This window comes from Convolutriloba macropyga, chromosome 5 (assembly GCF_964194025.1).
Source record: "Convolutriloba macropyga chromosome 5, txConMacr16.3, whole genome shotgun sequence".
Classification (NCBI taxonomy): Eukaryota; Metazoa; Xenacoelomorpha; order Acoela; family Convolutidae; genus Convolutriloba; species Convolutriloba macropyga.
This window is the reverse complement of record NC_134472.1, coordinates 13,286,883-13,312,769: the sequence shown is the minus strand read 5'-3', so window position 1 is coordinate 13,312,769 and position 25,887 is coordinate 13,286,883. Positions and strand designations below refer to the sequence as shown.

The following is a 25,887-nucleotide window of genomic DNA, read 5'->3' as shown; positions in this document are numbered from 1 at the left end:
TGCGCTGTATCCCTAGTCGAGATATCACAAGTCGAGTAACCCTAGTCTGTTTTTGAACATTAGAAATCGCTAGTGTTGTCGTTTTTCTAGCCAATTACTATGATTTTTTGGTCTGCATCTTCGTTTTTGTTCATTTTTGAGCTAACGAAGATTAGGCATTGCCAATCTTAAACCTAAGACAATTTCGGTTTCGTCGTTCTCAAAATTTGCGAGATTCAAAATCGTCATTTTTAAAACGTTAGCGAGTTTCGGTATTGTATTGTTGAGCAAACTACCATGAACTTTTATCATCTGAGTTTTAGCCACAGACCAGACCTGCAGACCGAAATAAAAAACAGTTAGTGGGTTTGGTTTAAACCGTAAACAACCGTAAAAAAAATTGATTGTAAAGTACAATATTGTATGTCCAAATTCAGCGAATGTGGATTAATCAACAGAATTCTCTTCAATGCTCAACAAGTATGTTACGTTTTTGATTTCACAAATAATCCAGAAAATTTTATTCGTTCACTTATTTTTGATAACAAGCCAAAAATGAGTTTCAAAAATTCATCTGAAAGAAGTACGCTGGAAGTTCCGGCAAAAGGAACGCTATCATAGCGTTTGACATCATTATTAACCAGAAAATCAAAATTTCCTATGCAAAAAACCGACAACTTCATACGTCTAAAACTGAACATACTAACGATCTCTAACGTTTGAAAACCGAATATACCTACGAACTCTTACGTTTAAATACTGGTCATAAAACGATCTTTTACATTTAAAAACATAACAAACCGAATCTTCTAAAACTGAACATACGAACGATCTCTTAAGTTCAATTATCGAACATACCAGCGATCTCGTAATATTAAATACCGAATATACCGACGGTCTCTTACGTTTAGATACCGATTATACGACAATCTTTTACATTTAAAAACCGAGTATACCGAATCTTCTAAAACCAAACAGATCAAATCTCTTGCGACCAGAAACGACAATACAGAATCCCTCTTAGGTTCCCTAGAATCGCTCTAGATTCAGCATTGTTGAGCGAGATACCCTGATTTGTATGTTCCTTTTAGCAACAGACTAGATAGTCAGACCAAAAAAAAATCAGTGGGCGGGTTTGGTATAAAACGTAAACAACCATCGAAAACTCTGCTTGTAAACTACAAGAACGTGTGTCAAAACTCAGCGGAGGTTGATTAATTAACAGAACTCTCTTCAATGCTCAACAAGCTTGTTACGTTTTTGAATTAAAAAATGAATAAATTTGTGTTCGTTCACTTAATTTCAATAACGAGCTAATAATGAAATTTCAATAATTTTTTACACATTCTTCCAGAATTTTTCTTAAAGGAGTACGCTTGAAGTTTAGGCAAAAGGAGCGCTATCATAACGTTCGACTACATTATACACAGAAAAATCAAAATTTTCTCTGGAAAAAACGGACAACTTACTACATTTAAAACTGAACATACCAACAATCTCCTGCGTTGAAATACCGAAAATACCTACGAACTCTAACTTTTAAATACTGATCATACGACGATCTTTTACATTTAAACACAGAACATACCGAATCTTCTAATACTGAACAGATAGAATTGCCTGCGTCCAGAAACGACAATATCGAATCTTTCTTACAGTTGAAACCGACTTGTCCGAGAAAGCCGAATGTACCCACGCTTTCTTCCGCTTATTACCAAACAGACCGAAGATTTCCTTCCAATTCTTTGTTCTTTTTGCTCGATCTTCTCAACTAGGGAAAGTTTATCCTTGGATTGAACAACTATTGAGATTTTGGCTGGCAGCTAGGTCTTTGCATTCGTTTTCTGGTCTGCAGACCGTTGCTTCGGATTTTTTTTGTGACGGTTCCAAAGAGGCACAATTGCTTGTTGCTATATTTTGATAAAAACAAAGATTTGTCAATTTTCATAAAAGACCTTAATAATAATGCAAGGATCGCATATGTTATACAAATCTTTCGTTCTTTCTTGGTACGACTACCAGGAAACCATGTAGGATTTTTTAAATATTACAACTTAACCAAATACAATCCTTACGTTGTTATCAAGATTTTTCTATGATTGGCAACAAAGAGACCTAATTACTGTGTAAAATATCAGAAAATTAGTAACAAAAAAATTATGCAAAACTTCATAGAACAAGGAAAAATAAAATGGATTAACTAAGGTGAAGTGAAATAATCTCCAAAAAACTCTAAACCTGTTAAAATGCATCACTTGGGAAAATAAAGTCCTGTATGTTTAAGGATCCAGACAGCAGAAAACAATGTAGAGTAAATTCCGATATCTTCGTTTACTGGGCCCAAATATGCTATGTATCAAATTAGAGCGGGCTGCTACAGATCACTCAATACGGGATCACTTTATGTATGCCCATCTAAATTAATAAAAGATATAAAAAATCGAAGGCAAAGATATATGCCTAAGACCTGCTATAATTCTCAATTTAAAGATTGGGCGCTGAAAGTGTTTAATTTATACACGGGTATGTATAAAAGTACAGCCTACTAATTACCAGTTGCGTTGTTGTATTATCGAGATGAGCTGGATGGCTATTTTTCAACACTTCTTTTGCGTCCGAGAATTGTTCCGTTAATAAAAAAAACTTATAAAACTTTTTGAAAGAATTGTTGTTTACTGTGTAAGTTATTTACTTATTAAGCAGTGTATTTGCTGAAGATATTTTAGTTGAAAATTACTAACAAAGAAAAAGGACCGTTTTCCGCGATCTAGCTCAGGAAACTAATAATTTCATCCTTCTTTTTCTCAATAAAATAAGCGAAGTATCGGGCCGATAGGGGGCGGAGAACTTTGTTCACGTTCATAGTGAAACGGTTTCCAAATTTTCTTTTTGGCCAAGAAATCGAGAGAATTAACGGTGCTCATTTCATGAAATTTTTTTACTTTTTCCTTTGAAAAATATTTAAAAAGTGGCAGCCCTTGAGCCTGTGTCATCCTTGCGTAGTCGCCTTAATTCTTCCCCTTCTGCTCTTGTAACCTTGATATTTGTTGGGGATTTACCGTTTTTCATCAACTGCACCTGCATTGCTTTTAGTAATTTCCCTGAGTTGCAAATGCCAGTCAAAGAGCAGGGAAATTGAGCACTATTAGCGGCGCCTACTCATATTTAGTTCTAGTTCTAGTTTGAATTTGGTCCTGGATAATGCAGGCCTAAACTGAGGCTCGTTTATTATTTAGAAAAGTAAAGGCACAACTTCTATTTTAATGTTAGTCTAAGCGCGCGTTAATTTGTTTGACGGATGCTATGAGTGGTGGTGGTAATTAACGCTTAAATGTTTGCGGATGATTTGCTTTGAGCGATTAATTATCCGTTTGTTCGTTTAGAGCAGCTCTGTAATACTACATATGATCCAACGGACCATTTTTGTTTGTTCTCCCCCTACCCCAATACATTACGCTCCTTCTAGGGATCTATTCTGTTTCGCACCCCCAGTGTTTTTACAGACCTCCAGTTACAATTATATGTTGTTACATATCACATTACTATGTGACAAAATAGCACGTGCGCCTGGGGGTCAAAAAATATTTATGCTCACTATTAGCTGGGGGCAAAACAGAATAGGGATCCATTCTGTTTCAGGCTTCCAGTGTTTTTTTTTGATTTTTATGACCCCAGTTACAAATTATTTGTTGTTATGCAGCACGTTACTATGTAACAAAGCAACACGTGCGCCTGGGGTTCATAAAAGATTTATGCTCACTAAACTGGGGGGGGGGCAGAATAGATCCCAGAATTCCCCCAGTTACAGAGCACGTGCCGTTATATAGTAAAATCATTGTGTAAAATATGGCACGTGCGTCTGGGTGGATGCAAATAATATGCACCCACAAGCTGAGGCTTGGGGGCAAAAAAAGAAAGTATCGGAGCCCCACAAATACAAAGTTTGGGATCTTTTCCGTTTGTGCCCCCGCCTTAGTGGGTGCATTTTATTTGCACCCCCAGACGCATGTGCCATATCTTTACATACAATAAAATTGCACGTGCTCTGTAACTGGGAGTGCATAACGTACTGGTGGCATAAACGGAAAGATCCAAACTTTTTTATATAGCAAATCATTATATGTTACAGTCACATTCTTGCGAGGATTGCAAAAAAAACTGCATTCAATATGATTGGGTTCACAAACCCTACAGTTCCAAAAACAGTTTGTTGAATTATTTTTCAATTTTGCTTCTTTTCTCATTACCCATTACTCATTTGCACAGGCCGTTCTATAATGTAGGATTGCCAAATTTTAGCGTTTCTTAGGTTGAGGTCCAGACCCAAATTTTTGTCTGATCAGACTTTCCAGTCCGAAACTATCTCTGATAAGACATTCCAGACGGAAATTAACCCTGAGCAAACTTTCCAGACCCAAGATATCTCTGTTCAAACTTTCCAGACACGAAAGGTCTCTGATCAGAATTTTCACACCGAAGCCGTTCTGATCAGACCATCTTCAGACCATGGCCCAAACTCAAATTTAGACCACTGCCCAGACCTCAATCAGACTATGATCAGACACAAGTGCGCTCGATGAGGTTATGATCAAACTCAAGTGCACTCGAAATAGTCTGATCGCAGAAAGTTTTTACTTATGATCAAATCTTTTAATTTTTCTATAATATATTCATTTAAAAAAAGAATGTTTGCAGTATTTAATTCATCTAAGGAAAAATCAATTATGAAAGTATTGCTAAAGAAAACCAAACCCATCTGTTGAGAACAAACTTTTTTTAGTGTACCATTTAATTTTTATTTCTGAATCAATGGATGAGTTTAGACAACTTTCCATAAGAGACATCGTGGTCTCCAGTTGATCAAAATTTCGAAGGGGACCGGCCTTTGCTATCAGATGGACTCCTTTTTTCTGATCAGAGCTATTGACTTCAGTTGAGTCTTTGAATAGAACGTTGCTTTATTGTTGCCTCTTGGCAGAGCCAACATCTCTCAGTAAAAGAAAACCAAAAAAATATGAAAAAATAAGGCGCTCGAAATTGTCCCTGATCAGACCCAAGTGCGCTCGAAAAGGTTAGGATGAGACCCGATTGCGCTCGAAGTCGCCTCTGATCGGACTCAAGTGCGCTCGAATCCGCCTATGATCAGACTTTTCAGACCAAAATTACCTCTGATCAGACCATCCCCAGACCATCGTCCAGACTGTAGTGCGCTCGAATTTCCGTCCAGACCCTGTAATCTCGGTCTGGCAACACACGGGTGTGCACTCGACTGGGTCTGATCATAAGCCAATTTGGGTCTGGACCTCAACCTGGCTTATTAAGAGTAGAGAAGCTGGGTCTCTCCCATTATAGCCCCCTCATAAAGTTATAGTCCCTCACATAGTTTGTTTGCTTTGATTGGGGGCTATACGTTATGTAATGGGGAGGGGGGTTATCAATCGAAGTACACATAATACCAAGGTCAAAATATTATATGATCTTTTCCGTTTGATTGGGGGCTATACGTTATGTAATGGGGAGGGGGGTTATCAATCGAAGTACACATAATACCAAGGCCAAAATATTATATGATTTTTTCCGTTTGATTGGGTGCTATACGTTATGTAAGGGGGAGGGGGGTTATCAATCGAAGTACACATAATACCAAGGTCAAAATATTATATGATCTTTTCCGTTTGTGCCCCCCGTACGTTATGCGCCCCCAGTTACAGAGCACGTGCCATTACTTAGTAAATCGTCATGTAACAATATGGCACGAGCGTCGGGGGGGGGGTGTGTTTGTTATAAATAATAAGGTGGGGGGGGGGGGCACAAACGGAAAAGATCCATATTATACATAAACAAATTTGACGATACTAGGAACCCTCGTTACGATCTATTTTTGTGCCAGCTTAGGAGATGTCTTATCGTATAGCAGTACAGATTTATGACTTCCGACCACTGAACTTCTACAGTGCTCCACTTAATCTATGAAGATGGTAGGCGCAAATCCGTTCGAAAAATCCGATCGAAAAGGTGACTGAACCTTGAAAAACGCAACAACTGTTCAAGCAATGAATTGCTTATTGTCATTTTTTTACTGAGAGTTGGCTCTGCCAAGAGGCAGCCATAGAGCAGAGTTCTGATCAGAGACTCATCTAAAGTCTGATAGCTGTGATCATAAAAAAGGAGTCCAGCAGATAGCTGAGGCCGGTCCCCTTTAGAAGAAATTTTGATCAACTGGAGACCACGACGTTTCTTATGGAAAGCTGTCTTAACTCATCCATTGAGTCAGAATTATACACTAAACAGTACAATAAATAAAATTAGTTCTCAACAGTTGGGCTTCGTTTTCTTTAGCAATACTTTTATAATTGATTTTTTCTTAGATGAAATAAATACTGCAAATATCAGTTTTTATGAAATGAATATATTATAGCAAAATTAGGAGATTTTTTCATAAGTAAAATCTTTCTCTGCTCAGACTATTTCGAGCGCACTTGAGTCTGATCAGAACCGGTTTCGATTGCACTTCAGTCGGATCTGACCATTTCAAGCGCAACTGGGTCTGACCATAAAGGCTTCGAGCGCAACTGGGTCTGATCATAACCTCTTCGAGCGCACTTGAATCTGATCATAGTCTGATTAAGGTCTGGGCAACGGTCGGAATTTGAGTCTGGACCATGGTCTGACGATGGTCTGATCAGAATATCTTCCGTCTAAGAAGTCTGATGAGAGACCTTTTGTATCTGGAAAGTCTGATCAGAGATAATTTCGCTCTGGAAAGTCTGATCAGACGGAAATTTGGGTCTAGACCTCGACTTGGGTTTTTACAACGAGAAAAAATAGTCAATGTCATTAGATCTTAGGTTACAAAATCCGGTCAATAACGTAAAAACGGACTTAATGACTAAACAAAAATCAAGAAATGTCTAGACTGAATTTCTTCATAATGATTATGATCTCATTTGTTGAGACTTCTTCGGCTCTCAAGAAACCCCATGCATTATTGGGGTGAAGGTACTTAAGCAACCTTAGCAGCTGTTGTCAGCAAACTAGAAGTGATCAACTCTTTGGCCGAAAAATCTTTTCGATCGTGTCGCTATGAACGGAAAGCCGCAAATGAGGTTGCTGAAACGGCAGATAATTTTATTGGTCATACCGAATAGCTTAGAATAAATTGATATGTTTAGATATTAGTTTAGAGGCTTTGTTTTTCCTTAAAAAAAACTGTTTATTTCAGTTCATCCGCATTGATTATTGTCATACTAAAATTTTTGCCCAAAACACCTACCTTATTATACGAAGAAAAAAGGTTTATAACTCAAGAATATAAAAAATTCAATTGCATTTGGAAAATTTTAACTAAGATGTATGTTGAATTGTAACTAAAATGATTAGACATGTCCACGAGATTCCAAATACTTAATGTTATATAAAAACTTATATTTCAATAAAAGTAATATTTTTATCTGAAAGTGAGACGAAAAGGGGAAAAGTTCTTCAGCACAAGATGAACTTTATTGAAGTTGATCATAGAACATAGGTATATAAGTTGGACCGACTTTAGACTAAGGAAAACAAAAAAATCATTTTTCCCATTATTTCCTTTGAAAATTTTTCTATTCTAAAAATATCAAACAAATCCAAGAAATTCTAAAGAATCAAAACGAAAAGTTATTTACAAAAGACTTTGATTATTTAACACAAAGATTTATATTAATTGTGATGTCTGATGTAATTTTTTTGTTTAAAAGAGAAGTTTTTCAAACTTACAAGAAATAGAGTTTGTCCGAGGTTTAAGTGTGGAACTTTGATTAACGTTTTGCTATAAACTCTATCAACTAGAGGTAATTGAGTGCACTTCTTTGAATTTCAAAAAACATCGAGATATATTGGGATAGAGATGAATTGTTTTCTACTGTGTGTGGTTGATATTCATAATTATTAACGATCAGCTGCGTGACATTTAAGATGCGTGAATCTTTCGCGTAAGAATCTTATGCGTAAAAGCATTAACTTAATATATTTAAAAATAATATCAACCCAAAATTCCAGCGGAAGAGAAGAAAAATCAAAAAACCTTGATTTAAAATTCATGACTTTGAGAAAACATGCCATTTGTGTTCTAGAGAAGCCGTTAAATGTCATTGCATATCCTTTTTGTTCCGACCCTACTTGTGGGGGAGAAACTATATACTAAAATGGCTTTTTTTCTTCAGACAATTTTGGCCGATCGACATATTCATCGTAGAGAAAAGTGAGTAGTATCGGTAAAAAGCTCCATTGTAGAATTCGAAACAAAAAAAAACTTGTTTTTTGAATTTCGATTGTTTCGATGAGTTATCGAGGATTGAAGTTTTGAGTGAACACTGGATATAAGGCTTGATTTTGTTCACTTTTAGTTAAATTTTTCTTCAATTTAAGATCTTTTTTGTAAAAATATTTGCTTCGACTCTGAGTTTTCGTAATTTTGAATGAAATTTTGATTTTTTTTTGAGGTTTTGCTAATTTTTTGGAGTGCTATGGCATAGACATGTTGACTAAAAGGTCAATAGATTCCGTATTGAGAGTTAAGTCAACCTATCTAGAGCCTGGAGGGGAAATTAATGGCTGTTAAGACTTTAAAAATGATTTTTTGAGAATTTTTTTTTGCATTAATTGATCTTAATCTTACTTTTGTGATTTGTAAGTCGGTCTAAGTAATTTTCGGATCCCTTACATTTCTATTTCAACCAAAATTATTCTAGTTAGCGATTTTATCTTCCATCTATTGGTGTTATGACTTCGATTCACGAGTTTTCATAAATTTTTAGAAAAATTTTTGGATATTTTTTTGTTAATTTGGTTCCTTTTTTGGAATCTTAATAAATTATTCTAATATTGATTGTTGCATTGGCGTAAAAAAGACGTTCAATGGTTCTAATTTAAGGTTTTTAGAGAAAAACTTGTGGATTACATGGCTTCGACAATTTTCTTGTACTTTTCCACCTAATCTTTTGGTTTTTGCCTGTATTTGTTGTTGTTTTCATAGTCAATGATTTTTTGTAATGTCTTATTGATGACTTATGAAAGACAAACATCCTTATTGTCTTATCGAGGTACAACATAGCGCATTTATTAGATTCCATTGAAAACTATTGAATTTAATAGCGTTGATACTACGGGTTTTCTGAAAAACTTCGTGGTTTTAATGTGTTTGTTCATTTTTTTTATTTATTTGAGTCAAATCGTTAAAGAGAAGAATCCCTATTCTGTTGAAACGTAAACTGAAATTAGAGAAGTTTATCCTGAAAAAGACATGTTCTATTGGTTTCATAAATGACTTCATATGATCAAGAATTATTTCGTTAAAGGGTAATGATTTTTAAGACTTTTTGAAGTTAATTGGTTTAAAAAATGTTGATTGAGTTTTGAAATTCGCCCCGTTAATTCTTCTTGTTTTCGACATGTTAAATAGTCTCATTATGAAAAATCCCATCTGCAGTGTAGCTAGAAAAAAGTTTTAATTTGACATTTCACTAGGTGCTTTTAACTTTAGATATTAAACTTTTGCCGTGAAGTTTTTTGTTTTTGTTGTTGTGTTTTTCTCGTAGTCTTTTTAATGGCAAATCTTGTTGTATTGAGGCATGGCATTTATTTATTAGATTATTAGTTTGGTAGCGTTACAATTTTTTGCAAACTCATCTCCTTGTCAAATATTTAAGTCAAAAGACAGCTAAGTCAAAAATGTAGAGGAGCACGGGCCGGAGCGTCATGTGCACTATAACGAACCTCCTTGTTGATTACATATTTCGATTGTAAAAATTGGATTAGTATTAAATAGGATGTCCTAATGGTTGTTTGTACTGATTTTTGTTCTCAAATTGTTTCTGATTCTTCACTATGTTCAGAATAACGTTTTTAATGAATTATTATGGGAAAAAATTTGGTTTACTTTGATAATGCTCTCATATGATCAATAAAAATTTCGTTGATTTCGAGAAAAAAATTGTGTCACAGAGCGAATATAACAACATTTCAGTCAAGAAGCCGTACCAATACTAGTGGTCTGTTTTATAATACGAAAACCTTTCTTTCGCTAAAATTCTTTCTGATATGACGTAATTTTCGTAATTTTGAGTGAAATTTTGATTTTTTTTTGATGTTTCGCTAATTTTTTGGAGTCCTATGGCATAATCTGGTTGACTAAAAGGTCAGTAGATTAAGTATTGAGCGTTAAGTCAACCTATCTAGAGCCTGGAGGGGAAATTATTGGCTGTTAAGACTCTAAAAATGATTTTTTGAGAATTTTTTTTAACATTAATTGACCTTAAATTTACTTTTGTGATTTGTAAGCCAGTCTAAGTAATTGCCGGATCCCTTACATTTCTACTTCAACCAAAATTATTCTAGTTAGCGTTTTTATCTTCCAACTATCGGTGTTATGACTTCGATTCACGAGTTTTCATAAATTTAAAAAAAAATTTTTGGATATTTTTTTTTGTTTTTTTGGTCCTTTTTTGGAATCTTAATAAATCATTCTAATGTTGATTGTTGCATTGGCGTAAAAAAGACGTTCGATGGTTCTTATTTAAGGTTTTTAGAGAAAAACTTGTGGATTACATGGCTTCGACAATTTTCTTGTACTTTTCCACCTAATCTTTTGGTTTTTGCCTGTATTTGTTGTTGTTTTCATAGTCAATGATTTTTTGTAATGTCTTATTGATGGCTTATGAAAGACAAACAGCCCTCTTGTCTTATCGAGGTACAACTTAGCGTATTTATTAGATTCCATTGAAAACTATTGAATTTAATAGCGTTGATACTACGGGTTTTCTGAAAAACTTCGTGGTTTTAATGTGTTTGTTCATTTTTTTTATTCATTGGAGTCAAATCGTTAAAGAGAAGAATCCCAATTCTGTTGAAACATAAATTGAAATTAGAGAAGTTTATCCTGAAAAAGACATGTTCTATTGGTTTCATAAATGACTTCATATGATCAAGAATTATTTCGTTAAAGGGTAATGATTTTTAAGACTTTTTGAAGTTAATTGGTTTAAAAAATGTTGATTGAGTTTTGAAGTTCGCCCCGTTAAATCTTCTTGTTTTCGACATGTTAAATAGTCTCATTATGAAAAAATCCCAACTGCAGTGTAGCTAGAAAAAAGTTTTAATTTGACATTTTACTAGGTGCTTTTAACTTCAGACATTAAATTTTTGCCGTGAAGTTTTTTGTTGTTGTTGTTGTTGTTTTTCTCGTAGTCTTTTTTAATGGCAAACCTTGTTGTATTGAGGCATGGCATTAATTAATTAAATTATTAGTTTGGTTGCGTTACAATTTTTTTCAAACTCATCTCCTTGTCAAATATTTTAGTCAAAAGACTGCTAAGTCAAAAATGTAGAGGAGCACGGGTCGGAACATGATGTGCACTATAACGAACTTCCTTGTTGATTACATATTTCGATGGTAAAACTTGGATTAGTATTAAATAGGATGTCCTAATGGTTGTTTGTACTGATTTTTGTTCTCAAATTGTTTCTGATTCTTCACTATGTTCAGAATAACATTTTTAAGGAATTATTATGGGAAAAAATTTGGTTTACTTTGATAATGCTCTCATATGATCAATCAAAATTTCGTTGATTTCGAGAAGAAAATTGTGTCACAGAGCGAATATAACAACATTTCAGTCAAGAAGCCGTACCAAAACTAGTGGTCTGTTCTAGAATACGAAAACCTTTCTTTCGCTAAAATTCTTTCTGATATGACGACAACTGTCAATTAAACTTTAATTACAAGGCTAAAAAACATGTTCAGTTTTCACCTACGTATGGTTTATTTCTGTGTTGGTCATCCTCCTCTAATGCTCCATTTATGTTTTTCTTGCTTGTTCATCTTACTCAAATGAGTTTTTTTGTTCAGTCAATTTTGATCACTAAATTCATCGTAGCGAGTTGTGAGCATCCTTAAAAAGCGCTTCCAGACTGAAATATAGAATTAAAAAGATTTTTCGATTTGCGTTTTGTAGAGCGAATTATCGAAGTTTAAACCTTTGAACTATGAGACTGCTTTGCATTATTTTTATTCACATTTTCCGGACGTTTTGCCTAAGATTTTGTAAATTTCGCTAAAGCCAGTTGAAATTGTAAACATGAGTGTTGTTGAATTGATTTTCAAAGATAAAAGGTATTGTTGACTAATTTGCTTAATTTTTTTTGAATTTTTCAAAATTCAGATTTTTTCATCAAAAACTGCACAAAAAATAAGATTCTGTAGTCCACTTTGTTTAAATTTGCCCAAAGTAAACAACCAAAAACTGAACAAAAACTTAACTAACAGAGTTTTATTAAACTCCAAAAAAGGGCTAGTCCTAATTCCGCTTCCATTGAGAGTGCACTTGATTTAAAATTTTGCAGTTCTTCGCTAACATTTCACGTATTCGAAACAATTAACTGTTCTTATTAAACGAACAGCAATAGCAAGGCTATTTTTGGTCCAATCTTGGTCTTTTACAAAAAAAAATATTTCGGTTTGTAGCCATTTAAAAAAGTTTGATCTTTTCTATGTTAATTAAAGAACAAAACAATTCAATTGAAAGCTCACTAGTGATAGGACCGATTGGGTGCTTGAGCTCTACCAAATTTTTTAATCAAGTTTTTAACTCGGAAGCTTTTGGTCGTCCTGACCTTTAGAGTTATTTGATATTTGAATAAGCAATGGCTTTTTGAAAATTGCCACAACTTTTCTCTGAATTTGGTCAACTTGTAGCTTAGTGTCAGCAAAAAACAAACGAGTCTACTTAATTAATATCTATGTTGTGATTTTTAAGCGTTAAGTTATGGTTTTCTGGCTGCAATACAACCAGATTACACATTTTTTTCAAATATTTAGACAATTGCACTTTTTCAGATGTTTTTTCGTTTTTTTTTACTTTAATAGATTATTAACAGTTCACATAACGCAAAATTGCGGTCACAACGAGGCACAGTTAAGAATATCAAAATTTTGAAAGGTACAGTTGGTAGTTTTAACATCTTCGACACTCCTTTCTCGAAGAACATAATTGAATTTTTTTACAATTGTTTTTAATTGCCGTTTTCACTTTGTCTTTTAGTCGTGTGAAATTTCCTTGAGAATGACGGGCATTTTATGGAGGATTAAATGAGTCTAATTTCTGATTCGAGCAGATAGCTGATGGCTTTCATGACATTGAAAACATTTTTGTTTTTTGTTTGTATTTTTTACCAAGTCTAACTAGTTGCAGGTCACATATGACATTATTGGCCTCAAAAGAAGGCGCAAATGTGAGCAATTTTTTAAAGTTTTTAAGTAATTCGTTATGGCTTCACTGGCTTCGACACGTGTTTCTCGCAAAAAATTAAACTAATTGTTTAATTTTGTCTATATGTGAAGTTCTTTTTCTGAACATAAGACATATTTTGAATAGTTACAATTCTCAAGAGCTTCTTTGACACATAAACTAACCTATTTATTTTTTTCATTTTGTAGCTAATGACTTTCATGACTTTGAAAACAGTTGTTTTCGAAAAATACAGAAGTATTTCTTTATTTACCCCTTTTTTGTCAGTTTTTTACTTAGTCTCATTAATGGGAGGTCACATACCACTTTACTGGCAATTGAAGAAGGCGAAACTGAACACATTTTGAGGGGCAAATAACGGCCTTACTCCTTCGACAGCGTTTTCTCGCGAGTTTGATTTGTTCTTTGTCTCTATTAGTTGTTCTTTTTGTAACCGCAAAAAAATGAATGAAGACGGGTCTTAAGGTGCTCCTACAAAAGCATCGCTAATAATAAATCATTTGAATGTTTTCAGTTGATATCTAATGGTTTTCATTACTTTGAAATTAAAGTTTTTGAAATTATAAGTGAATTGATTTACTTTGCTGTTTCTGTTCTTTTTTGTCTAATTGTAACCGAATATTATTATGCACTGGAGCCATATCTTGGTCCCATATCTAGTTGGATTGTTCAGTTTCAGTTTTAGCTGACCCTATCATGACTTTTGTTATTTGGTATTATTTTATTAAAAAAGGAAAAAGATTTGGATGTTATTAATGTTTTGTTGTTGTTTTATTTTGTTGCTCTTCTTGCCGCGCTTTCTTACTAGCGGCAGATCTCTTCAATCTAACGCAGAATTTGTTAATTCCTTGAAGTTTTTGCGTTGGAGTCGATATTTTTGTCCACACTAATTTACTGAAAAGTACTTGAATTTTTGGGGGTTTTCTATCTGTTTCTCATTTGGTGGACACTAATGCCAAAAATGTGTATGTGCCGGGTCGGATCTTTATGTGCGAATGCACATTACCGAACCTCCTTGTTCGTTTTTTGTTTTCTTTTGTCAGACTCTCTGCTTCAAAATGATTAACGTCAAATTTGCAAGTTTGCTGGTCAACAATCAGTTCTGCATTGAATTTCGACTCTTGACTATATACAACATTTATTTTTTCCGGAGGACCACCGTCCATTCTAGCCCTTGAAAAATTCCATTCGGGTAGCAGTTTTAATACCAGTTGTGTAATTCGTATTCAGAAGAAGAAAGAAAAGAAGGAGAATGTTGATACCAAGTTTTCAATTTCACTTGAGTTCTCATCTAATTTAAAAAATTTAACTAGTAAAGATCTTGGTTAGAGAGTATTAAGAGTAAATGACAAAAATTCAAATTTAATGTTATTTGGACAGAAAGGCATAAAAATCCTTCTGTTCATAGTTTGAAGTGAGAGAGTAAATTTCATTTCATGCTTTCTTCAGAAACCAACTCAACATTTCAACATAAAAATTCTATTAGAAGTCTTAATCAGAGTACATCAGTTCCAAACTATCTTGACACTCTGGTCAGTAGAACTTTTTGTGGCTGATGGTGATTAAAATCCACCTTCAAAAACAAGTTACAACGATTTGCTTTATTTGCTGTATAAAAATAATATTCAAATAATAGAGGACAAACAAACTCATTTCAAAAATGATGAATTTTTTAACCAAAGCCGTTTTGATATTTAAACTAATTTAAATTGTGGTTATAAAGCTTCCAGGATGAGGATAACATGATTGTAACTAACAATCATTAGTTGAGCTATTTTTCGTAGTATTTGGAAGCAGATATACACCACATGCCTACTGTTCAAAACAGAAGGATTCCTGGTAATTTTATCAAATATGCATTATAAACTCAACGGAAACCTCTTGAGAAGAAAACTGTTCCACAATTGTTGATGAAACGAATTGTTGAGAACCTATCAGCACTACAAAAACTCAACCCATGCGTTTAAAAGGGAGTCAAATCAATTAACGGGAATTTGTTCAGCAACTAATGATCCACGCTCGAAACATATTATCAACTGCAAAAAGCTATATCATTTTTTGGGCATAGATATTAGCCGGAAGATGATAATTGATTGCATCAAGGCCAATTTTTATTTGCTTTCTCATCGGTGGTCACAAAACCGTTTTTGAGAGACATCTGAATTTTACCTAATTTGTGCCCAGATAGGTGAATGCTATCTCAGATTTAAAGAGAAGACACATTCAATAAATTTATGCAAATTGCTACGATGTTCATTAAAACTACGCCAATGAAGGTCATAGTTAACATAAATGATATATTTTGAACGAGAAACATGAAGCCAGATTTGAATTTCATTTTTTTTGCAATTTGCACTTTTGTGGTTCAAAAACCTTGTTTCCAATGTTTCGATACGAGTGTAACAGCCCTACCCCATTATTATTCCTTAGGCAGTATAATGTTCCAGCTATTAATCTATTAATCTTATAGCGCCTTTCCGCTCAAGCTTTGTTTTACTTTCGTGCCACTGGACCATAGTGTATTTATTATTGATAACACAATTTGGCACGCAATTTATTTAGCTTTTGCGTGTTTCAAGAGCTAATTGAGAATTTGTTCCGTTGGCCATGTTCCTTCGCCCAAACGACACTTGATACTTTTCTGCTTACAATCCAGTTAGTTGAGCTTTTTCTCAACAAGCTTTTATAAATAACCTATTCAGTTTAATTCAATATTCTGAAACTTACTTTGTCGATTTTCCAAAGAAAAAGATAGAGCACAGAAAACAAGGTAAGATCAATTAAATTGAAGTTGTTAATTTCAACAAAAAAAACTAAAACAACCCAATCTCGAATCCCGCATTCGCAATTCAAACGTTCGTTTTTTTAATACCTACCGGGTTGTTATACGAGTAAAAAATTTTGTTTGAAGATGATTGGGAAATGAATTGTAAAACGCATTACCAAAACCTTTTCCCATAAAGTCAACCCAAAAATAAACATTTGGGAGACATAAGAATGCATCGAGCAATTAACAACTAGAGAAACTAGACAAAAAAGTGCTGTTATTCTTGATCATATAGGAAAAAATTGAATATAACAATTTTTCTCATAAAAGTTTTTCGATCAGAGAAAAAATTTGAACCTTTGGATTAAAATTTTGCGGACAGGTTGTGATTGGACAAGGTTGTATAATTAATGATGCAATTCTTCCTGAGAACAATTCTGGAACTTAGTCACCTATTTCAAATACAGATTTTGTACCAACAGGGCTGTCTCCAATTCTTCTTTGCTGAGTTTCTATGATCATGATCAACTATGATTCTGATTGCGATTCTGTCTTTGTTTCACTAGTCCGTCAATTCATCTAAAAATTGGTATTTAGGAGTTTTTATGCATAGAAATTAATAATTTGAATTTTTCAAAACATTAACGAAAAAGCAAAAAGAATGCATTTTTCAAGCAACAAGTTCACAAACAACTCAATTTTTCTTCTATTGTGGTCCCGCCTGTTTCTCTTATCGCGAAAAGTTCCTATTGATTTTAGGAGTAAACTTTTAAAACTCTTGTGTAGATTTTCGACTTCCCACTCAGAAATTAACTACAAATTATTGGGCAAACAATCAAGGTTATGAATTTCCTCACTTGGAGGAACAAAAGCAGATTCTGAGAACTTCGTCAAACTGAACAATTTTTTCTTTGTCGCCAACTGATCTGTTTGCAAACTTTAACATTACACAAGCAAGGTGAACTCTGAATTTTATCAGTACAAGGTAACTGCAATTGTTTACGATTACTTAGTCATTGACTAAACCATATCGAAATTTATGCATCTCAGACGTGGCGCAATTCGAGTTTTTGTAATTGCGAGACTTGGAGAAATTCTGACTTCTAATTGTGAAACTTCAGTTATCTTTACATTTATGCTTTCCAGCTTATGGTCCGATGCCCAGTGCTGGCAAACCACTATGATGTTTGGCTCCTTACGCCAAAACTGTTATGAATAATTCTAATCCATACTCTTTGATCACAATGTTCTGAGGATGATGTGTGTAGTTTTGAGTCAGCTTGCCTATTTTTAAATAAATTAAAAATCAATCAAAGGCCTGAAGTTGTAATGATTCAGCACATATTGGATTTGGTTCTACTTCATTTCACCCCTACTCATTTAACCCCCTGTCATTTAACCCCGATTTATTCACCCCTCTATCATTTAACCCCTCTATCACTTCACCCCTCTATCATTTCATCCCGCTAATTAGCAGTCGACATTAAAGGCATGTTTTGTCATAATTAAGTGGATAGATTAATCCCACGTTCGGTTGTGATAGTTTCATATCAAGTCCCACGGGCCGCTGAGGCATGGCCATGGCCCGCGAGGCATGGCCAAATGATTTTATTGCTAATTTAATAATCCTTATTTTATAGGGATTAAAATCGGGGTGAAATGATAGTGGGGTTAAAAGATAGAGGGGTTAAAGGATACAGGGGTGAATAAATCGGGGTTAAATGATAGGGGGTTAAATGAATAGGGTTGAAAAAATGGGACACCATTGGATTTATAAGCGCCTAAAATGAGTTTCAAGTTTTCATCAGTCTTTCTCCAGTGAAATAAATGTCTTGGGTTGGCTAATTGGTAAGGATCAGGTATTATTCCAAGACTCGTCCAAGACTAGTCAAGTGTTAACCAAGACTTGACGATTCTCAAAACAAATTGAAAGAGAATTTTGATTTGAAAAAAAAGTATCGTTACGCGCCATGATACGCATAGAATTGCACTGTAATTATATTGCCAGCATCTGGAAACAATTTCAAACTTCGTGTTTCCTATGGACCTTCATTATTTTGACAATGCAGCTGAATCCATTTTTTTCAGATTGTTGATATATCATCCGGAAAAGTTCCTAAAAAATAGGAAAACTCAGACGCCCAGTCAATCCCAAAGAAGCAAGAAAACGGTCGTTTTATAGGCTCAAATGGAGTTTTTGTTTACCGGAGCTTCCAAATCCCAACCCACTAATATCAACCTTGATGGACAAGGAATTGCAAACAGCATTGCTCAGGCTCGGGAAAATGCGATGCCAGAGTATGTACTCACATGAGAACCATTCCAATAACAATTGTATTCATTAAAAATCTCAAAAATTTGTTTAGCTTGGGAACGAGTTTTTCAGATCACTGATTATTAGGGGTATGATCGTTGTCTTTGTATTTCTTTTATAGCAATCTTTGTCCTATGTCAATTATATTATTATGAAGCCCAGTTGAAGCCCAATCTTATGAGCTATGTCATATTTCTTTCTGAACAGAACTTTAGAAGTTGTCATTGATATATATTTTTTAAACGCGAAACTAAGCTCTTGTTGTCAGCTCCTGGGCTAATAACTTCATAATTGTGGAACTTTAAGTAATGTGTAGGGTATCGAAAGTTATGTCTATCGAAAGGGTATCGAAAGTTACGGGCTTAATGTGTATTAAGCCCGTGATGTCTACTATTAGTACTTATAATGTGGTTATCTTTTAAACGCTCTTGGAAGTTTCATCTAATGAGCGGTGTCCATTTCTTTCTGATGCGTATCACAGAAGTTGTTGAAGACTTAAACTTTTGAATACCAAAAATTAGCACTTCTGTTGAACTCTTTGGCTAACAACTTCTTGACCATTGATGTATAACTTTCCGGACCTTTTTCCAGACGATCTGTTGGCAATTTTTTGTGCTTTGCGAGCCTATTTTGGACGATTTTCTGCTCTTTTCGCGTTTTCCTGGCCTGTTTCGGACGATTTGTCGGCTATTTTTGACGTTATCCGGACCTATTTCCGACGATTTTTTAGCTATTTATAGTTTTCCGGACATTCCAAGACTTGACTCAAGACTTGTCAAATCTTGGCCAAGACTTGCTCAGGATTTGCTGAGTCTTAAGACTTGATTCAGGACGTGCCCAGTCTAAAAAGTGACATGATTAGAGCTGTGATACAATACTCATCCAAGACTTTCAATAGGACGTTTTCAGTTTTGGTTAAGACTTAACGTTCAGTCCGGGTACCCATTGTTACTGATTTGTGTTCGCAGTTATGTACGGCTGGGTAATAGCATTTACAGTTACTTCGAAACTGCGCGCCAAAAATAATACCGCAGCAAAAAAACACAACAAAGTGGGTGTCTGACCAGAAATAGAGTATAAAATAGCTGATTTTCTTTTCTTAACACCCCGATATCACTCTAGCAATCACTAAGTTTTTCTGACAATTAAGGTAGTTTTTTGACACTTTTTAAATTGATTCAACTTGTTATTGATTGATATGTCGATGAAAGCAGTGATATATCATGCCGCTCGATATTTTCCGCAAAATTAGCTATTAGATGGCATCACTCTCGCAGTGGTCTATTAATACGGTGTCTCGCTTTTTCACCCCTATTAATTTAATATCTGGATCATTAATTATCCCTATTATATACCGCGATTGGCAGCACCCTTGATATAAGTATTTCCAAATTGATTGCTATCTATACCAGGGGTTAAAACATGTGCCCTGGCAAAAAAAGGTTCCATGCTTTAATTTTGATATTTTTATGCAATTGGAAAACGATATTGTTATTAAGAGGCTCTAGTCAAGCCGACTAGCAATGAAAGGCGGATAGAGAAATATGAGATGCGAAAAGGAAAAACTTATTAACTTCAAAGTTATCGGTTATCATCTTATCAAAAAGTCTAGACAAACAAAATCCCATCACAAATAAATAATTGTTTACCTTTGGTTTTTCCAAATACTTTCAAAGACTAACTTACAAATTTATGATGTCTACATTTCTCTTTGATGAAAGCGGTTCATTATCTGTGTAATATTCTGTTCAAATTTATTATTTGCTTCCGTAATTAACTCCCCTTGGTAAGAGATAACTAATTACTGCTTCATTAATATTTAAACAGTGATTAACAGAGCTAGTTTAATATCCTATCAGCTCAATCGGGATTGAGTTAATCCGCTTAAGTTCGATAGAAATTGTCAAATTTGTAGCAATTATAACTAATTGTACATGTTGTTAATTAACCAGCTATTATTTAGCAATGTTATAGGGTTGTTTTTTGCACCATATTGTAAAATCTATGCCATCTTTAGCACCAAATGTTGTAAGTTTAAATTATCACTCCAGGATTTTAATCCGCTTAAGTAGCTAAGTGCAAATTTTTCGAATTTGGGGAAAATCAAAAACATCTGTTAAAATATCTTTGTTTTACGTTTTTCATTTTTATTGAAAATTACTTTGAGATAAAGCGCTAAATTTTGAGGTTGGGCTGTGACTTTGAAATCTTCAAGTCTTTTTAATAATTTGAATCGTTAACACTTTAAATTTGCATCTACTTTTAGGTGTCAAAGTTTACATCACTAAATTCACTAACGAAACTTCTGAAAATGTCGGAATTGTTCAAACATTTTCACAGCTTCGCGTGAAAAGTTGTCAAAACGCAATTTTCACACCAATTTTCACTAGTTTTTGTATTTATTCCAATCAGATTGTCAAATCGACGAGTTGAATCAATTTGCTATTTTAAAACTATAATTTGTAATATAACCCAACTGAAATTTGAACTCAGTCTGAAATCTAAAATCGAACTCAGCATTAAAATAATTTCCAGTTTACATTTCATTCTTATCAAATTTATTAATCCTTCCGGCAAACACTATATCATTCACATCAAATATCGTGATATTTTGATTGAGTCAGTATCAGCGAACAATCAGGCTGATTTAATTTATTTTAAGTGGCGTCAATTTTCAACCTTGGGTTAAGAAATTGTGAAATTAATTCGATCAAATTTTGGCGTGACTTTGTCATTTAATCATTTAATACATCAATTCATAATAATCAATTCAAGAATAATGACTATCGCAAAATCGGCTTGTGACTTACCATTGCCTCAGCCACCTGTTAAAAATGTTTCCTCTCAAAGCCCGGAAAGCAACCCTCATACCCGACAGAAATCAGTTGACAACCAGACAACATGTTTGAATACCTGCCAGATGAGTGAACAACCTTCAAACCCAGAAGTCAGAGGAACCGATTCTGTTTCACAATCAAGCGAACAGTTTATTAGACAGCTTTTAGAAGAACTTTCAATTAGTAATTATTACGAAGAGCTTTCTAGTGACGCTTCTGTTAAATTTGGGAATTCAGATAAAGGTTATGGATCAATAACCGATAATTACGAATCGATTCCGTCAACAATGGAAAGCAACTCAATTTATTCCCATATTTACCAATACTTAGTTCCTAGTCAGACCTCAGTTTATAATTCTGAAGGTTCTTTATGCTCCACTGATGAAAAGATCAGCCAAATTTACGAGGAAATTTACTCCATTATTCACTCAGAAGATTACAATAGCTCATTTGAATCTGAAACAGACAACCACTCGGAAAGTTCCGGTTACGAGGAAATTACATCACAACGCCATTACGCAATCCGATCTCTACCGACACCACTGAAATGCCCATCGGAAAATTCCGAATTAAAGATTCAAAGATTCAGTTCAGAATCTGCCGTTTTGAGCGGAAAAAAATCATCGCAATCAAATTCAAACGGACCTGAGTACCTTGTGCCCAAAGTTTCCTTAACCTCCACTGCCCAGAAAGATGATTCCTCGAAATTTGACAGGAAGAATTTGCTACGAAAACCTCTCCGATCAAAACAACCCATTTCTGATTCAAAGAAATCTGACGTCATGAATATTCTAAAGTCGAGCAAAAGCCAAAACATTTTAGCTAACGATGTGAAGTCATCAAATATGCGTCATGGAAATGAATGTGACAATTCTCTAGGAAAGGATAAAGCTAAAACCCTTGTCAAAAATGTCGTATATTGGAATGAAACCTCGTTATGAAAACAAAACCCTGCTTACATAAATACCAGATAAATGTCTCTACTGGTTTATATTTTTGTTGTGTTTATATGGCGCTTAAACCGCATATTTAATTTTAATTGAAGTAGAATATATTTTGTCCAAATATTTATTGTGTTTGATACAAATTTGTTTTTAATCTTGCTTCCCATTTTGTTGTTAATTTATTTATTGTGTTGTGTAATATCTGCCGTATACAATATGGATTTTTATGCATCCAATTGTGAATATGTGCCTTAAAGCTCAGATTAAAATACAATTGTTGAAACGTGAAATTTCTTTTGTTCAAGCTCACTGTTTCACGCGTAGGTGGTACGTATGGATAAGTGTCATCTTAGGGGAGATTGGGATGGGAGTTATGTCCCAAAGAATTATTATGCATCCTATTGTGTTACTAATGAGACATTTAGGCCCATTACGACTCTACTTAGCCCTAATGAGCTCGGGAAACGCGGAAAATTTTCATAATTAGGACACTAAAGCTAAATGTGACATCTTGTCAGCTTAGATTTCTTGCCAACTTATAGTTCTATAATGTTTCCAGCCATAAAATTGATGTCAAATTAATAGATATACAGTTCACTAATTTTAGCTCACATAATTAGCAATTCGCAGTTTCAAGATTTTAAGAAGATTTTTCCAAATTTAGAACCTCAAAATCAATAAAATGCCAAACTGTTAACTCAATGTCACATTTTAACTGATTTGTGAGCTCGTAACATCGTAAGTAAAATGACCAACGACAAATGCTTGAGAAAAAATGCTGAATTTTTATGGAGAAGGCACCAAAAATTGCGTAACTCCTCCCTATTTAAAGCGTGTAAAAGGCTAAAAAATGTAGTGGAACATTTCCCATGTTGAGAAAGAAGGACAAAAAGGACGTACGAAGCGTCGTTTTTTTTCGGTTTCGTCGATTTTGCTTGTAAAAAGTGTTGGATTTTTTTTTAAAATCGACGCATCTTGCGTTTTAGAACCGTAAAAAACCGGCAGAATTCTCAACACGGGTTATGAAGGACAAAAAAATCATGTTATTGTGATGTTTTCAACAGCGATTCAATTTATCATCTAATAACAATAGTTGATTATGATGGGAGTGTGATAACCAATTATTCCAAATTTGTTTCTGTATTTTTTTAGATCAGAGACCTGTGCAACTACAAAAATGTTAAAATTAAAACTGAGGGGAAGAGAAAGAACCCGTGAAAAGTAAAATAATTTCATTATTTCTAATTTTGTCTTCTGAATATTATTATTTCTTATGTAAGCCATAAACGTCTTTCAATCTTTGTGAGCAACCAATTTTGTATAATCCTACATAGTTTTTTGGAATAGGTTGTATCGAAATCTTATTAACATAATTCAAATCTAATCTATTAAAGAACCCCCCCCCCCCAAAAAAAAAAAAACCTTTATTCTAATCTTTCCAGCCTTCATTGATATTTTTTGAAACATCTTACTTTCATATTCCGAAAAGTTCTTTATTTTTTATAAAAATTAAAAGTAGCCTCCGAGAGCTAAAAATGATGTTTTTTTTGGCTACGATGCGTAAATAAAATATGAAAAATTCACCGAAGAAAAAAAACCTGCGGCGAATGAAAATTCCCTCATTCTGTGAAGAGTTACCAAAAAGTATCCAGTTGGACACATCTGGGTTTTTCTGTCATGCTCAACTTGTAATTATCGCACGTAAACGTTGATTCAACAGAAGAAATTTTATCTACCACAGTCTTATTTAGGAATACTTTACTGTAAATGAAGTTTTCAAATGGCGTTCTTAAGATCCCTGATTTTGCAAAACAAAATGGAAAGTTAACAATACTATGTTTCAAATTGGTACAATTACAGCAAAAGATTAATAATGAAATGAGAATATATTTTAGTACTGCAAAAGTGAAATTGAGTGTTGTCTGATAGATAGATTCGATGCGGTTTCATGAAATTTACCCAATGCAGTTATACCCAATGTCAATACAACTATTGCATTTTGACTTTTTGTGTTCAACTAAATCGATAAAAATTAGCAGTCGCCGTTGCAAGTGTCTTAACAAACTCTAGTGAACATTTCTACCCATACCTGATTGCGATAGTTTCATATCAACTAGCAAGGGGCCAGTGAGGCGTTGATACCGCAATTGAGTATGTTGAAAAACTGCTAATCTGTAATCAGATTATACCGAAAGAATCAAAGTGCATTGGGCATAAAGGCATAGGGAATCATGGCATTGGGTATAATGGCATCATAGAAATAGTGAAATAGTGTAAGGGGCCCGGAAACTATTCGATACACGCAGCCTAAAAAAGTTTAACTCACAATAAATTCCAACTAGATTTTTCAATTCCAACTTGAGTTATCAATTCGGCTGTACTTGTAAAGTTTTGTGATTTCAGGCTGAAATCCTAAGCTGACTTTTAGAGTTATGTTTTTCCTTTTTAATAATGTTGGGTAGAATTGTGTACATGCTGGAGTATAATTGTGTACTGCAAAATCAGAGCCCAAATTCATCAAAATTTGTTGAACTTTTCATAACATTACTTTCATATTTTGCTGAAAACTGCTTTTAATACATGGCCGCTTGAGCTAGTTGAGTTAACTGTGAGATCAGTTTTAGTTTCTTCATTATGATAGGCTAAATGTGAGGGTTTAAAAAGAAAAAAACACAAAATATTGCTTAATTTTGGTTTTTCTTGGTTCTCACTTTTTGACAACAAGAATTAAAACTTATAGAATCAAGGCGATTGAAATCAAAATACTTTAACTGTACAGCTCTTAAAAGTTAAAAAGTTTTAGGCAACAATGATATCAGAAAACTGTGAACACTTCATCTATACACACATCAGAAGTTTCCGTTTTTTTTTAGATTTTACGCTTAATTCAGAAAAATATACAGAGAAAAATTATTATGCTAAGTGGAAAAATTGCAATTCGCTTGAGAGTAATCGATAGTGCCGATTTTTTTTCGAACTGAAAAAAAATTGAAAACGTTTAAAATATAATAAATAATTGAAAACATTCGAAAATATTTAAAAATTTTGCCATCAGTTTTGAATTTCTCAATTATTTAATCCAATTTACTTGATACCCGGGCCTAGTTTTGGTCAAAAATGATGTAAGAATTGCGGTTAATAGTCGCAAAAAAATAATTTTCACCGCAAAACGAGCGCATATTTTTGCGATGAATGCGGTGAAAGCGATGAATTTTTGTAAGAATTGCGGTTTTTAGCGGTGAAATTTTGTAAGGTTTGCGATTTTTAGCCGTTAAATTTTTATTTCCACCGCATTCGCCGGATTTCCCACAAAAAACCTGCCGTACACGGGATCGAACCTCTTATCTCCTGCGTGTAAACAACTTCCTATTCCACTGCGCCATCTGTCACTTGATTCAATGATATTTCTTGTGAATTTAGATCAGATTCAATAGACCTTATGAAAATCAAATGCGTTGAAATTTTGTAAGATTTGCGGTTTTTAGCGGTGAATTTTTTTTCACCGCTTAAGCGGTGAAAAAAAACTAATTCACCGCTACCAACGGGAAGCGGTGAAAATAGAAAACTCACCGCTAATAACCGCTAATCTTACGAAATTTCACCGCAAAAAGTTCACAAAGATTTTTAGCGGTAAATTTTCGCAAGATTTGCGCTTCTTAGCGTTGAAATATTGTTTTTTCATCGCATTCATCACTAAAAATTCTTACATCTTTTCACCGCATTCACCGCAAAACTTTTTAGCGATTTTTAGCGTTGACGCCTC

At 34.1% G+C, this 25,887-nt stretch overlaps 3 protein-coding genes across 3 annotated transcripts in view; 2 read left to right on the top strand and 1 right to left on the bottom strand.

The window, feature by feature from the left end:
* Positions 1–25,887, bottom strand: part of LOC142339148 (zinc finger homeobox protein 3-like) — a 342,404-nt gene that overhangs the window by 263,418 nt on the left and 53,099 nt on the right. The window lies entirely within an intron of this gene.
* The window catches only part of LOC142339814 (uncharacterized), a 46,830-nt gene continuing 36,906 nt past the window's right edge, over positions 15,964–25,887 (top strand). Inside the window, exon 1 of the mRNA XM_075390103.1 lies at positions 15,964–16,032. The gene's annotated coding sequence lies outside the window, so the exon portion shown is untranslated. The remainder of the gene's footprint in view (positions 16,033–25,887) is intronic.
* On the top strand, positions 20,255–22,414 carry LOC142339813 (uncharacterized). Its single transcript, XM_075390098.1, has 2 exons — positions 20,255–20,371; positions 20,610–22,414. Exon 2 carries the CDS (start codon positions 21,123–21,125, stop codon positions 22,119–22,121), a length of 999 nt encoding a protein of 332 aa, XP_075246213.1. The 5' UTR covers positions 20,255–20,371; positions 20,610–21,122; the 3' UTR covers positions 22,122–22,414.